Source organism: Ornithorhynchus anatinus, chromosome 1, assembly GCF_004115215.2.
Source record: "Ornithorhynchus anatinus isolate Pmale09 chromosome 1, mOrnAna1.pri.v4, whole genome shotgun sequence".
Taxonomy (NCBI): Eukaryota; Metazoa; Chordata; class Mammalia; order Monotremata; family Ornithorhynchidae; genus Ornithorhynchus; species Ornithorhynchus anatinus.
The window spans coordinates 34,845,974-34,863,221 of record NC_041728.1 but is presented as its reverse complement, the minus strand read 5'-3'; the positions used below and the strand labels follow the sequence as shown (position 1 = coordinate 34,863,221).

Below are 17,248 nucleotides of genomic sequence, written 5' to 3'. Positions count from 1 at the left end.
CTAAGCGCATGGGAGAGTACAACATAACAGAGTTGGCAGACACATTTTCTGCCCACAGAATGTTCGGGCCATGTTTCCTCACTCGTCAAGAAACTCCAAGGGTGGCCCACCCACCTCCATATCTAGCAAAAATTCCTCACTATTGGCTTCAAAGCTCTCCATCCCCTTGCCCACTCTTACCTCATCTCCCTTCTTTCCTTCTCCATCCCGGCCCGCATGCTCTGCTCCTCTAATGCCCCCATCTCATCTACCTCATCGTCAACGCCTTGCCCTCGTCCTGCCTCTGGCCTGGAATGACCTCCCGCCTTCAAATCCGACAACGACTCCCCCCTGCTTCAAAGCCTTATTGAAGGCACATCTCCTCGGAGAGGCCCTCCCAGATTACACGCTTCTCACCTCTTCTCCCACTCCCTTCTGCGTCACCCTGATTTGTTCCCTTTATTCCCCCTCCCTCCCCGCCCCACAACACTTATGTCCCTATCGGTAATTTTTTTATATTAATGTCTGCCTCCCAATCTAGACGGTAAGCTCGCCGTAGAGAGGGAATGTGCCTACTTATTGTTCTATTGTCCTCTCCCAAGTGCTTAGTACAGTGCTCTGCACACAGTAATGCTCAATAAATACGATTGAATGAATGAATGAATGTCCAAGAAAATGGAAGGTTGTGAGAAATAGAATGCAGGGTTATGCAGTTCTGGAAGCTCAAGGCCTCAGACTGCAAACTACTGAACCAACCAGACTTTCAGAGCACTGTAAAGTACTCTTGGTCATTTTCTATAATCAGTAAAAAGAGACAATTTTGGTAATAATGATGGTATTTGTTAGGTACCCAAGTGCTGGGTAGATACCAGGTGAGCAGGTCCCACATAGGCCTCACAGTCCAAGTAGGAAGGAGAACAGGTACAGAATCCCCATTTTTGCAGATGAGGGAACTGAGGCCCGGAGAAGTGAAGTGACTCGTCCAAGATCACACAGCAGATAAATGGCAGAACGGGGTTAGAACCCAGGTCCTTCTGACTCTCAGGCCCGGGCTCTATCCCCTAGGCCACGCTGCTTCTCTATTTGGACTTCGCTCAAGTACGAATCCCTGTCCTACACACTGCCACATCTTCAATCTCCCTTGCTCTACTCCAGGTTCTGCCCTATCCTGCCAGCTCTTTGACTCCCCTTATCCATCCCAGGAGTTTCTCAAGAGATCTCCCATCTCCCCTCAAATTCTACCCCCTCCACCTGCACCTCCGCATACTTCCACCTCATAAAAACACTTGTCCCCTCGCTCATTCCCTCCCTGACCACTGCCATCCTCTGTTTCCTTTCCAAAGTCTTCTCTCCTCTCTGCTTTCAAACATTTGCATGTCTCCCCCAACCTAAAAAGCCTCCTTTAACCCCCAAGGCGCCCTCATATTATCAACCCATCTCCCCCCTACCATTCCCCTCGAAATTCCTCGAGCAAGTTATCCAAGCCCGGTGTCTCCACTTCCCCTCCTTCAATCCTTCCCTTCCAATCTGGCTTCTGCCCCCTTCACTCCTCCAAAACTGCCCTCTCAAAGGTCACCAATGACAGCACCATTATCCTCCCTAGCAAGGCCATAACCTTGGCATTATCCCGGCATCCTCTTTCATTCAATCTGTCACCAAATCCTGCCAGGTTTAGCTTCACAATATTGCTAGGATCCACCCTTTCCTCTCAATCCCAACTTGTTACTACACTGCTCCAAATACTTATCCTGCCTGGACTACTGTATTGGCCTCCTCACTGACGACTCTGCATCCTGTCTCTCCCCACTCCAGTCTATGCTTCACTCTATGCTTCACTCCGGAACATTTTTCTAAAAAAAAGCTCAGTCCACAACTCCTCACTCCTCAAGAACCTCCAATGGTTGCCCATCCACCTCCGCATCAAACGGAAACTCCTCACCGTCGGCTTTGAAGCCCTCAATCCCCTTGCCCCCTCTGACCTCACCTCGCTATGCTCCTACTATAAACTTCGCTCCTCTAATGCCAACCTTCTCACTGTAAGCTCGTCATTGGGCAGGGATCGTCTCTGTTGCCGAATTGTATATTTCGAGTGCTTAGTACAGAGCTCTGCACATAGTAAGCGCTCGATAAGTACTACTGAATGAATGTTCCTCGATCTCGTGTATCTCACCACTAACCCCTCAGCCCCCTACCCCCTCTAGCCTGGAACACCCTCCCCCTTCAAATCTGACACACTGTCACAATCCCCACCTCTGAGGTCTTCTCAAAATCAGTTCTCTCCCCCACTTCAAATCCTTATTACCACAGCACTTTCATGGTGCAGAGCACTGCACTAAAGCGCTTGGGAGAGCACAATACAACAGAGTTGGTAGATACACGTCCTGCTCACAAACGGCGTGGCCTAGAGGATAACGGAAGAGCCCGGGCCGGGGAATCGGAAGGATCTGGGTTCTAATCTGGATCCGCCACTTGTCCGTTGCGTGACCTTGGGCGAGTCATTTCACTAAGCCTGTTACCTCACCTGGATAATGGGGATTAAGACTCTGAGCCCCACGTCGGGCAGGGACTGTATCCGACCTGATCAGTTCTTATCTAACCGATGCTTAGCACAGTGCCCAGCACACCGAAGAGCACTTAGATACCATAAAAAACATACAATCGATGGTATTTATTGAGGACTTGTTAGTGCAGAGCACCGTATTAAGCGCTTGGGAGAGTCCAATACACCAGAATTAGCACATTCCCAGGTCACGGTTGTTTGGCTCCACTCAGTGGGTGGGTGTGAGGAATGACGGTCTCAGTGACACTCTCCTCTGTGGTCTTGGTCCGGCAAAGGAGTCGCGTTGAGCATGGAAGCAGCCAGGATTTCCCCTCTGTCTTGGGGCGGGGGTGGGGGTTGTTGGGGAAAGACAGCGGCAGACACAGAAGCCTGCTGGGTAGTCGGGGCTGCCCTCTATCATCGCTTCCTCCTAGTCTGGGCCTACGGTGCTGCTCTTTTTTTCGGGCAAATTTGTTAAGCGCTTACCATGTGCCGGGCACTGCACTAAGCGCTGGGGTGGATACAAGTTATTCAAGTTACGCACAGTCCGTGTTTCACGTGGGGCTCACGGTCTTAATCCCCATTTTATAGATGAAGGAACTGAGGCGCAGAGAAGTGAAGTGACTTGCCCATGGTCACACAGTGTCCCAAATAGTCACCACTGCACCATCTGAGGTGCATTTGAATCAATCAGTCAATAGTACCGATTCCCACCCTGGGAAGCAGTGTGGCCTAATGGTAAGAGAACAGACGTGGGAGTCGGAGAAACTGGGTTCTAGTTCCAGCTCTGCCACTTAATAATAATAATAATGGTATTTGTTCAGTGCTTACTATGTGCCAAGGACTGTTCTAAGTGCTGGGGTAGATACAAGGTCATCAGGTTGTCCCATGTGGGGTACACAGTCTCAACTCCCATTTTACAGATGAGGTAACTGAGGCTCAGAGAGGTTAAGTGACTTGCCCAAGGTCACGCAGCGGACAAGTGGCGGAGCTGGGATTAGAACTCATGACCTGACTCCCAAACCCGTGCTCTCTACTGAGCCACACTGCTTCCGTAGCACTTGTCTGCTGTGTGATCCTGGACGAGTCGCTTCTCTGTGCCTCAGTTACCTCATCTGTAAAATGGGGATTAAAACCTACTCCTTCTACTTAGACTGTGAGCCTCATGTGGGACGGGGACTGCCTCCAACCTGAATTTCTTGTACAATGCTTGGCACACAGTAAGCGCTTAACAAATACCATAATGATAATCAGTAGTAATATTTATTGAGTGTTTACTGTGTGCAGAACAAGACATTCCCTGCCCACAGCGAGCTTATAGTCGAGCGATCTGAAGTAGGGTGGTCCTAGTGGATACACCCCAAGCCTGGGAGTCAGAAGGTCCTGGGTTCTAATCCCAGCTCTGCCACTTGTCTGCTGCTGTGTGATCTTGGGCAAGTCACTTCACTTCTCTGTGGCTCTAATCCGTAAACTGGGGTTGAAGACTGTGAGCCCTAAGTGGGACACGGACTGCTGTAACTCTCCCAGCGCTTAGAAGAGTGCCTGGCACATGGTAAGCGCTTAACAAATACCATTAAAAAAACCCAAAAACTGTCTCGTCTCTTTTAAAAGCAAACCACAGCACGGAGAAGTTCTGTAGGGGAGTAGGCTCAGACTCGTTAAGCGCTTACTATGTGCCAAGCACTGTTCTAAGCACTGGGCCAGATCCAAGTCAATCAGGTTGGACGCAGTCCCTGCCCCACATGGGACTCGCCGTCTTAATCCCCAATTTACAGATGAGGCAACTGAGGCGACTTGCCCAAGGTCACCCGGCAGACAAGTAGTGGAGCCGGGATTAGAACCCAGATCCTTCTGACTTCCAGGCCCGGACTCTAGCCCTTAAGCCACGCTGTTTCTCAGCACCCCCCCATCCCTCAGACCGATTCAAATACTTTCAACGAGGCATTACGACCACTTCCTCTTCTTGGAACCGGAGCCGGGTAGGGGAAGAAGAAAGCAGGAAACACACGTTGAAAAATTTTCTTTATTTCCTCAGTGTTTTCTGCACCGTCAATACTGTCCTTCTGATGCAACGGATTTGCCAAATAAAAACCCCCAAAACCTCAGCTCTTATTTTCTGTTTACAACAACTACAATATTTACAGGTTGTTGTCGATACGCACACGCTGACATCCACGCTCAGACACACACGCGAGTACATAGATCCCCATCTCTGGTCGATCCTCATATACTGGTAGAGGCCATTTTTGATTCCCAGAGCCCCACGATCAGAAAAGAAATATCTTCTGCTCCCTCCCTCTCTTCCATCTGCCACCGTTCTGCTTCAGATCCCATCCCCTCCCACTCCCCACCCCAAATTCCCCCTTTCTCACTGTGACTCTTGTAGGGTTTCACATGACTGATACAAAAAATCTGGTCCAGGATGCTGTCTCCCCCAAGTTCTGCACTTCCGAAGACCCAAGTGGATGGTTTTTTGCCCCACTTCCTTGTGGAGTTGGAAATCTTAGGATTAATAAGGTGGCATTCCTTAAACACTTACTACACTTCAAGCAAAATACTAAACTCCGGGGGAGATGCAAGATTATCAGGGGGAGACGGTCCCTGTCCCGCACGGTGCTCGCGGGGTAAGGTGGCGGGAGAACGTGCTGAACCCCCGTTTGACACATGATCAAACTGAGGCACAGTGAAGTGACTTGCCCACGGTCACGCAGCAAAATTAGAACCCAGGTTCGTCTGCCAGGCCATGTGCTCTATCTACTTGAACTTCAGTGCTCCCCAAGCAGTAGCACTGTCCCCCTCAGCCTGATTTTCCACGACCTTTCTTTCTTCCGGCCTAGCTTCGACGGCTTACCAAGTTTCAGGTGCCTGCCAGACCCTAAGAAAACAGGTACGACCCTAAAGGAAAGGTAGCAACATCTCTAACCTGAATACTGAGGTGAGCCCTCAATCTCCCCCGGCATAAGTAAGAACGGGTCGGCAACTTGGGTGACGACTGTTACGCATTTCAAAACTGGAAGTTTTGAGAGTTTACCACAGGTGACTAACTGGAAAGTGAACTTCACCGAAAGTGATACTGGTAAACTGAGTCGGTCGCCTAAGCCTCAGGTGGATGACTCCCGTGAAGAGATTCAAAGCTCGAGTCCGAACGGATTCTCCCACCTCAAAGCCGGGTTCCAGAATCGCGCTAAAATGGAACAAGTATTCTACCGGGCCTTGTTTGTCATCTGGCTCTGAATCGGTGATGTTTAATCAGCTCACCAAGAAGAATTTGGATACAGATCGTTTGCCTCATTGGCATACAGTCGAGGAATCGAGTTTCCAGGTCTGTAACTTGGGAAAATCAGGTCAAATTTAGCAGATTGGGGAAAAAATGCTACAGGTGATGGAAGCTCTCTCTCTGCCCGGATCTCAAAAGGTAAGAGCCCCAATGAGTTTTTTAAAAAAATGGTATTTATGAAGCGCTTATTACGGGCCAGGGACTCTATGTAGCGCTGGGGTTGGGGTACAAGCTGATCATGTTGGACAGTCCCTGTCCCACGTGGGGCTCACAGTCTTCATCCCCATTTTACAGCTGAGGTTACTGAGGCGCAGAGAAGCTAAGCGACTTGCCCAAGGTCACCCAGCCGGTAGGCGGCAGAGCCGGGATTGGAGCCCGGGTCCTTCTGACTCCCAGGCCCGGGCTCCGTCCACTAGGTCAAGCTGCTTCTCAGAGTGTGTATAGTGTACACTAACCAGAAAATTAAGTGACATGGACTCGCTCTAAAATAACCGATGCTTTGGTTAAGTGTGGAACTGGGTAGCTAATTGGGGGGGAATCTAATAACCTAGGAGATTTCAGATAGATCGGTGAACCCCTTTTCGCCTCCAATTAAAGATGTTTCCGGAAAGGTGTCTTCTCATCCGGCACAGGATAAGACACTCAAATGTCCCTGGTCACCTCCCACGCTGAGCCCCCCTTTGGGGTCCAGAGGGCTTTGAGCCAGGACAGTCTTTTCAAAGTGCTCAGTCATAAGGCTTCCAATACCTGATGGTTAAAAAATAGCACACACACACACACACAAAACCCGAAAACAGAGAAGCAACGTGGCCTGATGGTTAGAGCCCGGGAGTCCCAAGGACCTGGGGTCTAATCCCGGCTCCGCCACTCGTCTGCTGGGTGACCGCGGGCAAGTCCCTTCACTTCTCTGGGCTTCAGTTCCCTCAATCTGCATAGTGGGGATTTAAAACTGCAAGCCCCATGGGGAACAGGGACCGCGTCCAACCTATGTTGTATCTATCACAAGCTTAGTACAGATCCTGGCCCATAACGCTTAAACAGATATCGTTAGGAAAAAAATGTTACAAGGACATACCCCATCTCTGAACTTTCTCCCAGGTTAAAAACAAACCCTTTCAGGGTGAGTCAGTTGGCCAACGAGAACCAAACTTCCGTTCCATCCCTCGACATCAAAATGGCGTGACAGGTCCCGGTTCATCGGTCAATCCTTCAGGGCAGGTTGAGGATACTCCGGCTCTTCGGAAGAGCTGCTTTTTTCCCAAGAGGGAAGATTTGGCAACGGATGGACTCCGGTCATTTCTGGGCAGTGCCTACCTATTGCCGGGTCACCTCAGGCAGGGCCATCTCGTCTTCAGAAAGCTAACGTGGAGGTGGTAGGCCGGTGAAGAATTCAGGTCCTTCCGTGCAAGGTAACAGCCAAAAATCATTCTTTGACTGCTTAAGAAGGAGACTGTCAGGAGCCCCAATGCCTTCTTTCCCATTGGCCTCAATCGAAGGTACTTATCACTCAGTGGTATTTATTGAGCGCTTACTGTGTGCACAGCACTGTACTAAGCACTTTGGAAAGCATGATGTAATAGAACAGACATATTCCCTGCCCACAACGAGGTCACTGAACGTTTACTGAGTGCAGAGCACTGTACTAAACACTTGGGAGAATATGATACAACAGAGGTGGTTGATACGTTCCTTGCTCACAACGAGCCTACGGCCTAAAAAGCGGAAAGCCTGAAGGACCTGGGTTCTCATCCCAGCTCTACCACCCGTCTGCTTCGTGACCTTGGGAAAGTCGCTTCACTTCTCTGGGCCTCAGTTACCTCTTCCGTAAAAATGGGGATTAAGACCGTAAACTCCATGTTCATTCATTCATTCAACAGCATTTATTGAGTGTTTACTATGTGCAGAGCACTGTACTAAGCACTTGGAATGTACAATTTGGCCACAGAGAGAGAGAATCCCTGCCCATGTGGCACAAGGACTGTGTTCAACCTGATTAGCTGTTATCTACCCGAGTGCTTAGTACAGTTCCTGGCACATGGTAAGCGCTTAACAAATACCATTCAAAAATAATGTGGGAAAGTCTTTGTCGGACCCAAGAGAAAGGTATTTGAACTTCTGCACCCCATTCCCAACTCACGAAGGAGGAAACCAACACACTTCACATCACAAGGGAACAGATCGGGTGCAGAGCATGAATCTTGGCGGCCAGTCAATCATCATTTGTATTTATTGAGCGCTTCTGGGTGTTTGGGGAACGTTGGAGGATTTGAAACGGTTTGGCACCCAAGAATCCAAACTCCCCACAGTTTAAGCGCCTTCTGGGAGAAAGCCATCCGCCCGTTGACCCTAACAGAGCGAACGGACGTCTCGTGACTGTTTCTCTTGCGGCCTGAAGCTACTGTCAGCGGGAGGATGAGGGACTGAAAGCCATCCCTTCACAATCAGCCTTGATATTTCCCTAGAGGTGAAACCTTAAGCGCACAGAGTTTTAGATCACTTCTCCTCAGCCTGGAAACGGGAGTCGGTCCGTCATTCAGTCAAATGTATTTACTGAGAGCTTACTGTACTAAGCGCTTAGGAGAGGACAATATAATAACAGACACATTCTATGTGCCACGGGCTCGGTGGACAAAAATCTTGGAATTTTTTTTCGTATTTGAAAATTCTAAGCTTTATTTCTGCTCTTGGAGCAGGGAGGGTGCTGGATTCAATTTTAAATCATCCATTTCCTATGTGTTTGGTTTTTTTTTCAAGTCACCAATTTCCATGTTGACTGACAGAACTGGGGAGGATTCTAAGAAATTCCAACTCCTCGTAGAGAGAAGTTGCTCTGTCCTGTTAATCTAGCCTCGGAGAAAAAACAAATGGGCGGTGATTTTCTGAAAAACTGTGTTTCATTTGAATCCTAGACAGTTATTCTTTTGACCCAATCCTAATTCCACAACCCATCGGATTACACCGCCGGAGGAATGGGCTTCTTTAACTGGCATCAGGTGTGAAATTTTACGATGTCTCATTTCTCTTAAGAAATGAGCTCCTGCTCTAGAACACAAAGATCGAATCTATTTCAGGGAGGGAGCAAATTCCTTTTCAGAGGAATCGTGTTTATTATTATTACTATTATTTTTTTCCACATAGGGACATATCCCCTGCCAGCAGATGCAGTGACAGCGACCTTTGATGGAATGTCGTGGGTTCGTCGGGGCAGGTCAAATACAAGAGACACCAAACGGGAGTTTGCAAGGCAAAGGCTTAAAGGGTGGTCTGTTAAAAAAAAAAACACGCGTCTCGACACCACAGTTCGATAACCCATTCGAGATGCACGGTTTTCACGGGGCGATCACGGACCCTCGTGCGACTCACGGAACTGAAGACCGAGGGTCTCTGTAGTGTGTACAAAACAAGCAAAACTCAAAGCAATGCACCGAGTCGATGCCCGGCACGGGTCTTAGCGGAAAGGAGGCCTTTCGGGTGGTTCCGGGAGTGTGCCGCGGGAATCCGCCCCCATCCTTCTGGATCTCTGCTGATTCCGTCTCGGAACAAGCTTAGAATCTCACTTCTTGTGTCCCCCCTTGCCAGAAAGTTCTACTCCGTCTCGGCTTCGGAGGCCTCCCTATTTTTGCCCCGGTCCGTCCTGCCGATCCGAAGTCTCCCATCCGAGTGGAAAAGAACCGGAGAGGCGGGTTTTTCACGGATTTCGCTAAGACGTCGGGAGTCGTCGATTCCTCTCCACTGTAGTTTTCGCCTACCCAGCGGTAAGTTGGAGTTACAAGTTTCCCTGAATTCATACGTTAAAAAAACACAAAACAACCCAATAAAAGCAAGGATACGTGATGACACGTGAACAAGTCAACTTCACAGTTATAAATACTCGAAAATTACAGTTACGTATAATAGATATGATCACAGGAAATACAATTCAAGTAACAGAAAGAGAATAAAAAAAGTAAAGCAGGGCGGGGGAATAAAAGGCAAGATGGTCGTATGTGACGCTCAGGACCGCTCTTTCTGGAGTTTCACTAAAAAAAATGAAATGACAAAAAAACAAAAAAACAACCCCGGAACGTAACGGAATTAAGTCTGATTACCTTTACGGACCCTTGCGATACAACCCCCTCTCTCACTGCCTCGAGATTCAGCCTCCGTAACAGCATAATGTTTTTCCTCCCGGGCACGGCGCCGACGTAGCTGGTTCTCGGCCTGTTGGTCAGTGCCAGGCTACGGTGCTCCGCTCTGGGTTCTTCTTGGATGCGGGCCGGATGGCTGGCAGTGGTGTTGGAGGGGCTCGTTCCCCGCCCCCCGATGGCTTTGGGAAACTGTGTCAAGTAGGCAGATGTCAGAGCCCCTTAGGAAGGAAGGGGCCCATGAACGCATCGGCATGAAACCTCAGGCGAGCACCCCCGGCTCCTGCCCTCGGTCTTTCTACGTAGAGGGGAGGGTTGATCCTGAAGGTAATTTAAATAACGGTCTTTCGTTTTCATATATAAATAAATGCTCTGAGGAACCTCAGACTTCTTAGTGCATCGCTGTAAAAAAATTAGTGCAGTTTTCTCATTAAAGTCCCCCCCACCCCGCCGGCCGCTCACAATAGGATAAATCCATCCGTTCATCGCTTCTCGCTCTACGTTACGTTTCTAGACTGCCTTCCGCTGAATGGTCGGCGAACTGATCCGTTTTCAAGAATCAGGAAGATGGATCTCCCACGCTCGGCGACCGAACGCGACGACCGTTTTTGGCAAATGAATCAGAAAAAAAGGATTTACGTTTTGGAAGCAAAGGGCTTGCTGATTTAAAGCACACGTACCGCAGAGAAAAAGGTTGTGTGTTTCATTTTTTTTTTTTTTAAAAAAAGGATGTGAGTTACCAGAACCTTATTCTCCATGTGCATGTTGCCTCAGCAGCTAACTTAAAAAAAAATATTTTAAACTTTATTCGGGGATGGACACGGGCTGGGGTGTGAAGAGAGGAGAAGAGAGGGTCTTGAAGCCACTTTTTCCGAGCCTTCTCTCCCAGGATGAGCCCGAAGGGAATCGCCTTCCGCTCCCTCCCTTTTTCCAATGTCTCCGGAGGCGAGGGAAGAGAGACGCGCGGGTTCGAACCGTTGGCTCACACTTCGGCTCCCAGCTCTAAGACGCCGGTCTCCAACACGACCACGTATTTGTCGTCGATCTGAACGAGGAGGATGGTCTTGTCTATGTGGGATCTGCTACCTGCATCTTTGCTGCAAGGCACCCAGTGGTGAATCACCTTAGAGAAACCGGGCCAAGAAAGAAAGAGGGAATTAGTCTCCTTCCGGGCCCTGGTGGACACCTGCTCTTGCACCTGTGAACTCTGGACATGTCAGTCGGTCAACTGTATTTCCTGAGCGCTTACCGTGCCCAGAGCATTGTACTAAGCGCCGGGAGAGGACAACTAGGACAAGAGAACGGACACATTCCCCGCCCACAACGAGCTGACAGTCTAGAGGGGGAGACAGGCGTTCATAGAAATGAACAGATTACAGATCTGCCCCTAAGCGCTGTGGGGCTGGGAGGGGGATGAAGAGAGGGAGCGAGTCGGGGCGACGCAGAAGGGAGATGAAGAAACGGAAAAGAGGGCTTAGATTCGCCCAGTACTTATGTACGTACTTTTTTTTCTATGGTTTTTGTTAGGCGTCTACTATGTGCCAGGCACTGAACTCATCGCTGGGGTAAATATAAGATAGTCAGGTGGGACAAAGTCAATGTATGGGGTCACAGTTTGCATCCCCATTTTACAGATGAGGAAACTGAGGCACAGGGAAGTGAGTGACTTGCCTAAGGTCGCCCAGCAGACAAGTGGCGGAGCCGGGATTAGAATCCAGGTCCTGCTGACCTCCCAGGCCTGGGCTTTAGCCACTAAATAATTTCTTTTAAATTACTTTATTATTCACATTGATGTCTGTCTCTCCCTCTAGACTGTGAGCTCATTATGGGCAGGGAACACGTCTGCTTATTCTCTTGTACAGGACTCTCCCGAATGCTTAGAACAGTGCTCTGCACATAGTAAGCGCTCAATCAATACCATTGATCAACTGATTGATAAAACTGGCTCCATTAACAATCGTACGTTCCCCACGCAGTCTTCTCCCAGATTGCTTAGAAACACCGCACCTCCCTAACGCTGAGTAGTGACTCCACGGCTCTGTAGCGCGGCCTAGCGGAAAGAGCCGGGCCTGGGAGTCAGAGGACCCGAGTTCCGATCCTGGCTTTGCCACCTGCCTCCTGCTGTGTGACCTTGGGCGAGTCACTTCACTTCTCAGGTCTTTCCTCTGGGAAGTGGGGATCAATGGCTCTCACTTCAACCGTGAGCCCCACTGTGGGACAGGGACTGGGTCCGACCTGAATCACCAGCGGTCACCCCAGTGGTTAGCACACAGTCCGTGCTTAACAAATAGCACTATTGTTATTATCGTTATTATTACAATCCTGCAGAACCTCTCACAACCGATTCGCCACTGTATCGATCAACGTTAGGTATTCGGCACCTTCCGTGTGCAGAATGCTGTACTAAGGCCTTGGGAGAATACGATACAACAGAGTTGGTAGACACGCTCCCTGATGTTACTAGTGGTATCCGTCAAGCGCTTACTATGTGCCGGGCACTATACTAAGCGCTGGGGTAGGTACAAGGTAAGTTGGGTTGGACACAGTCCCTGTCCCACATGGGGCTCACAGTCTTCATCCCCATTTTACAGTTGAGAGAACTGAGGCCCAGAGAAGTGAAGGGAGTTTCCCAAGGTCACACAAGCAGACAAGTGGCGGTGCCGGGATTAGAACCCAGGCCCTTCGGACTCCCAGGCCTGGGCTCTATCCACTAAACCACACTGCTTCTCTGTCCCCAAGGAGGTTAGACTTGGGATGCCTCACGTGGGAAGACTTGGGGAAAAAAACCGTTTTGATCTATTTTTGTGGCAAGAATTTGGGGTAGACCTCATCCCGGGTTTAAGTGTACAGCACGAGACAGGAAGGTGAAACAGGAACCTGAAGCACGCCAGCTCAACTTTATGACATAGAGTGAAAATTTTAAAAATAACCTTTACTCCTACTTCACTATTTTTAGAAAATAACCGAGGAGCGGTTCGTGGGGAACTTTACACGGGTGAGAAAGCAGTCAATTATTCCCCATTGGGCCTCCTCTCCTCTATCCTTGAAGGAATCGAAATGTCAGAAAGGGTTAATAAGGTCTGACGTACAGTTTTCACTCATCAGTTAAATGCTGTTCAGCTGTGCTCAACCTGATAATCTTGTATCTACCCCAGTGCGTAAAACAGTGCTTGGCACATAGTAAGCGCTTAACAAGTATCACAAAAAAACAACCAACCAACCAACCAAAAAAAAAAAAAACCCACTCAAGGTCTCGCTGGTGAACGACTCAGATGTCTTCAGGAAGTGACCAAAATGAAGGTGTGGGTGGGCTAAATGTCCAGCCCAACCTTATCTTTAGAAATGGGCTCGGTTTTTCTGTTCATCTAGGGGGATGCCAAAGTATGAAAATAATAATTTTGTATTTGGTAATCAATCAGTGGTATTTATGGAGTGCTTCTTATGTGCAGAGCACTGGACTAAGCATTTGGGAGAGTATAACAATAAACAGACACATTCGCTGCCCACAATGGGCTGATAGTGTCGAGAACTGTTAAGTGTTTACTGTGAACCAAGGACTGTACTAAGCGCTGGGGCAGATACAAGATAATCAGGTCCCATGTGGGGCTCACAGACTAAGTAGAATGGAGAAGTGGATGGTTTAGCGGTCTGGGTGGCGGCGGGTGGTGGGTCTTGCTTAATCGACGACTGATGTTCAGGTGAAACAGAGATGCGCTCCACGAATGTGTTTTGGGGAATGGCAGGTTCTCCCAGACTGCCTTCTGACATCGTGCCCAAAGTTTGTGATTGACGATAATAATAATAATTATTATTATGGTATTTGCTAATCGCCTACTATGTGCCAAGTATCGTACTCATCAGATTGGACACAGTCCCGGTCCCACATGGGGCTCACAGGCTAAGCAGGAGGGAAAACAGGGATTTAATCTTCACTTTACAGATGTGGAAACCGAAGCCCAGAGAAGTAAGGTGACTCGCCCAAAGTCACAGAGAGGGCAAATAGCAGAGCCAGGATTAGAACCCAGATCCTCTGATGCCCAGGCCCATGATCTTTCCACTATGCCACGCTGCTTTTGTTTTTTTTTTTTTTTAATGGTATTTGTTATGTGCCAGGCACTGTACTGAGCGGTGGGGTAAGTACAAGATAATTGGGTTGGACACAGTTCCCGTCCCACGTGGGGCTCACAGTCTTAAGCTCCGTTTTACAGTGAGAGAACTGAGACCCAGAAAAGTAAAGTGACTTGCCCAAAGTCACACAGCAGATGAGTGGCAGAGCTGGGATTAGAACCCAAGTTCTCTGACTCCCAGGCCAGTGCTCTGTTCCCTAGGCCACGATGCTTCAAACAGAAATCACATTTGCCAAACTAACACTCTTCCCCTCTTCAAAGCCCTACTGAGAACTCACCTACTCCAAGAGGCCTTCCCAGACTTAGCCTCCCCTTTCCCTCTGCTCCCCCTCCCCTCTCCGCCACCCTCTGCTTTTCCCCCTTCCTCTCAGCACTGTGCTCATTTGTATATATTATTTATTACCCTATTTATTTTGTTAATGAGGTGTACATCCCCTTGATTCTACTTATCTTGATGATGTTGTCTTGTTTCTGTTTTGTTCTGTTTTGCTTTGCTGTCTCCCCCGTTTCGACTGTGAGCCCGTCACTGGGCAGGGATTGTCTCTTTCTGTTGCCGAATTGTACATTCCCACCGCTTAGTACAGTGCTCTGCACATAGTAAGCGCTCAATAAATACTACTGAATGAATGAATGAATTTGCCAAATCAAAACCCTCCGCGGAACAAAATCATTCAATCGAATTTATTGAGCACTTACTGTGTGCAGGGCACTGTACTAACTTACTTACTTAGTACTAACTGTACTGTACTATCCGTTCCCTGAGAGAATCAGTTCCCAAACACCACTCCTGTGGTGTTGGAGAAGGCTTTTTTGCAAATACAACGGAGTCCTGAAGAAAAACAAACAAATGCTTTCTAGAGCAAGTTAAGCCAGTGTGGTGTTTAGAAAGCCAAATGACTCGACTTAGAATTAGTATATTTAGGACACATCACCAGGAGGATTAATTCTCTGAAGAAGACACGAATGCCAGGGAAAAGTCCAAGGAAAACCTGAAAGAACAGCTACAGGGCTAGAAGCCATAACAACAACAACAACAACAATTATGGTATTTGTTAAGCGCTTACAATGTGCCAGGCACTGTACTAAGCGCTGGGGCACCGGACTCAGCGCTAATGCTAACGATGTTAACGGAAGAACCGTTCCCAAGGTTACGGATTACGGCTGAAGATAGGGCGTTCTGGAGAAAATATGTCCATAAATTCCCCATGCGTCGGAAACAATGCGACGCCATGTGATGCTAATAATGACGATACTGATAATAATAATACTAAGAGAACTTACGCGGCCTTCCATGCCTTCTTCAGGACTCCAGTCTTTCCAGCTGTTTCTCCCGGCTTTCATCCGGATCCCCTCATCTGGCCACTGGAGCTCCTTCCTTTTGGAGAGGTTGATCCCGTCTAAGATTTGGCTGGGATCCACGATCTGCTTGGCAGACGGAAATGGCTCGTTAGAAAATCCCACTGGTAGTCTGCTACTTTAATACTGTCTCGTTGGATAAATCACAGTCTCTGATTTTTGTTCTGTGTTTAAAACCCGGTAGGAGGACAAAAGTTTAAAACTTAGTGGGCGGAAGGGGGTGGGATCACACTCTTCTGATCTTCGTTTCAGAAAGATCATAGGCCATACAGAAGCAGCACGGCCTAGCGAGAAGAGCACGGGCCTGGGAGCGGCCCTGCCACTTGTCTGTTGTGTGACCTTGGGCAAGTCACTTCCTTTCTCTCTGCTTCAGTTCCCGCTTCTATAAAGTGGAGATTAAGACCGTGAGCTCCGTGTGGGACAGGGACCCTGTCCAACCCGATTATCTTGTATCTACCCTAGTGCTTAGAACAGTGCCCGGCATGTAGTAAGCACTTAACAAATGCCATCATTATTATGATCATTATTATTATTGTTTAAAACCTGGTAGGGGGGCAAAAGTGACTGAATTTTTAGGCTGGAGCTGCAATGATCAAGCAGGACTATTTGCCTGTTTTGCACTTTGGAGCACGGGAGGCGTGGAGTTTTATTATTGAAAAAGGCAGGGCGGGAGCATGGCCTGGTAGATAGATCCTGGGCCTGGGAGTCAGAAGGACCTGGGTTCTAATTCCGGCTCCTCCACTTGTCTGCTGCGTGACCTCGGGCAAGTCACTTCACTTCTCTGTACCTGGGTTTCCTCATCCGGAAAATGGGGATGAAGACTGTGAGCCCCATGTGGGACAGGGACCCTGTCCAACCTGATTAGCTTGGCTCTACCCCAGCCCTTAGTACAGTGCCTGGCACAGAGTAAGTGCTAAACCAAACTACAGTTGTTATTATTATTACTTCAGCGGGAGCCCATCAGCTCTTAGGGCATCCTTCGGGGGAAACACAGGTACCATTCCTGAGCTGTGGGGCTCGGCAGCGGGAGACAAGAAGGAGTGGGAGCCGGAGGCGGGGTCGAAGATGACAATACCCATATGACGACATCGGAACCATCGGTACCATACGACGGGGAGTGACCAGCCCGACCCATTTAAAGGCAGAAGAAAATACCCCTCGAGACTGTCAGCTCATGGCGGGCAAGGAATGTGTCCGTCATATTGTTCTATTGTCCTCTCCCCAGTGCTCAGTACAGTGCTTTGCACAAAGTAAGCGCTCAATAAGTACCACCGATAGACTGTAAGCTCATTATGGGCAGGGAATACGTCCGCTAATTCTGTTGTATTTAGCAGTGCTCTGCAGTCGTTTGTTGAGAGCCTCCTCAGTGCAGAACACTGTACTGAGCGCTCGGGAGAGGACAACAGAACGGACACATTCCCTGCCCACAACGAGCTGACGGTCTCTAGAGGGGGAGAGAGATGAGATATTAATAGGAATAAATAGATAACAGAAAAATCTGCAGCGCTTCTGCCTTCGACACCCACTTGGATAGGTGGGTGGATTATTATGCAAGGAAGAACGGCCGCACGGAATTTGGCCCTGGCTATTGAAAAATCGAAACGAGAACCAAAATAAAAGAGACATTAATGTAACTCAATAAATTGCGGTTAAGAAAACAAGCACCCTGTGGCTGAGCGGGGCGGTGACCGAAGGGGAGCAAATCAGGGGGACGCAGAAGGGAGCGTTATATTGTCCTCTCCGCTAGTAAGCGCTCAATAAATACGACTGAATGAATGAGAAAAGGAGGGCTTAATTGGGGAAGGTCTGTATCTCCCCCTCCTGAACGTAAGCTCCCTGTGGGCAG

At 48.8% G+C, this 17,248-nt stretch overlaps 1 protein-coding gene across 5 annotated transcripts in view; it reads right to left on the bottom strand.

Annotated features, from left to right (window-relative positions):
* Positions 1-8,004: 8,004 nt before the first annotated feature.
* Positions 8,005-17,248, bottom strand: part of PCNX1 (pecanex 1) — a 199,425-nt gene continuing 190,181 nt past the window's right edge. For 4 of the 5 annotated variants that reach the window (XM_029060164.2, XM_029060183.2, XM_029060189.2 and 1 more), the window contains exons 33-34: positions 15,328-15,468; positions 8,005-11,042 (exon numbers count right to left, since the gene is read on the bottom strand). In XM_029060164.2, the coding sequence (XP_028915997.1) occupies positions 10,902-11,042; positions 15,328-15,468 (282 nt within the window). In that variant the 3' untranslated portion in view covers positions 8,005-10,901. The remainder of the gene's footprint in view (positions 11,043-15,327; positions 15,469-17,248) is intronic. The other variant, XR_003757855.2, reaches the window with a different exon arrangement.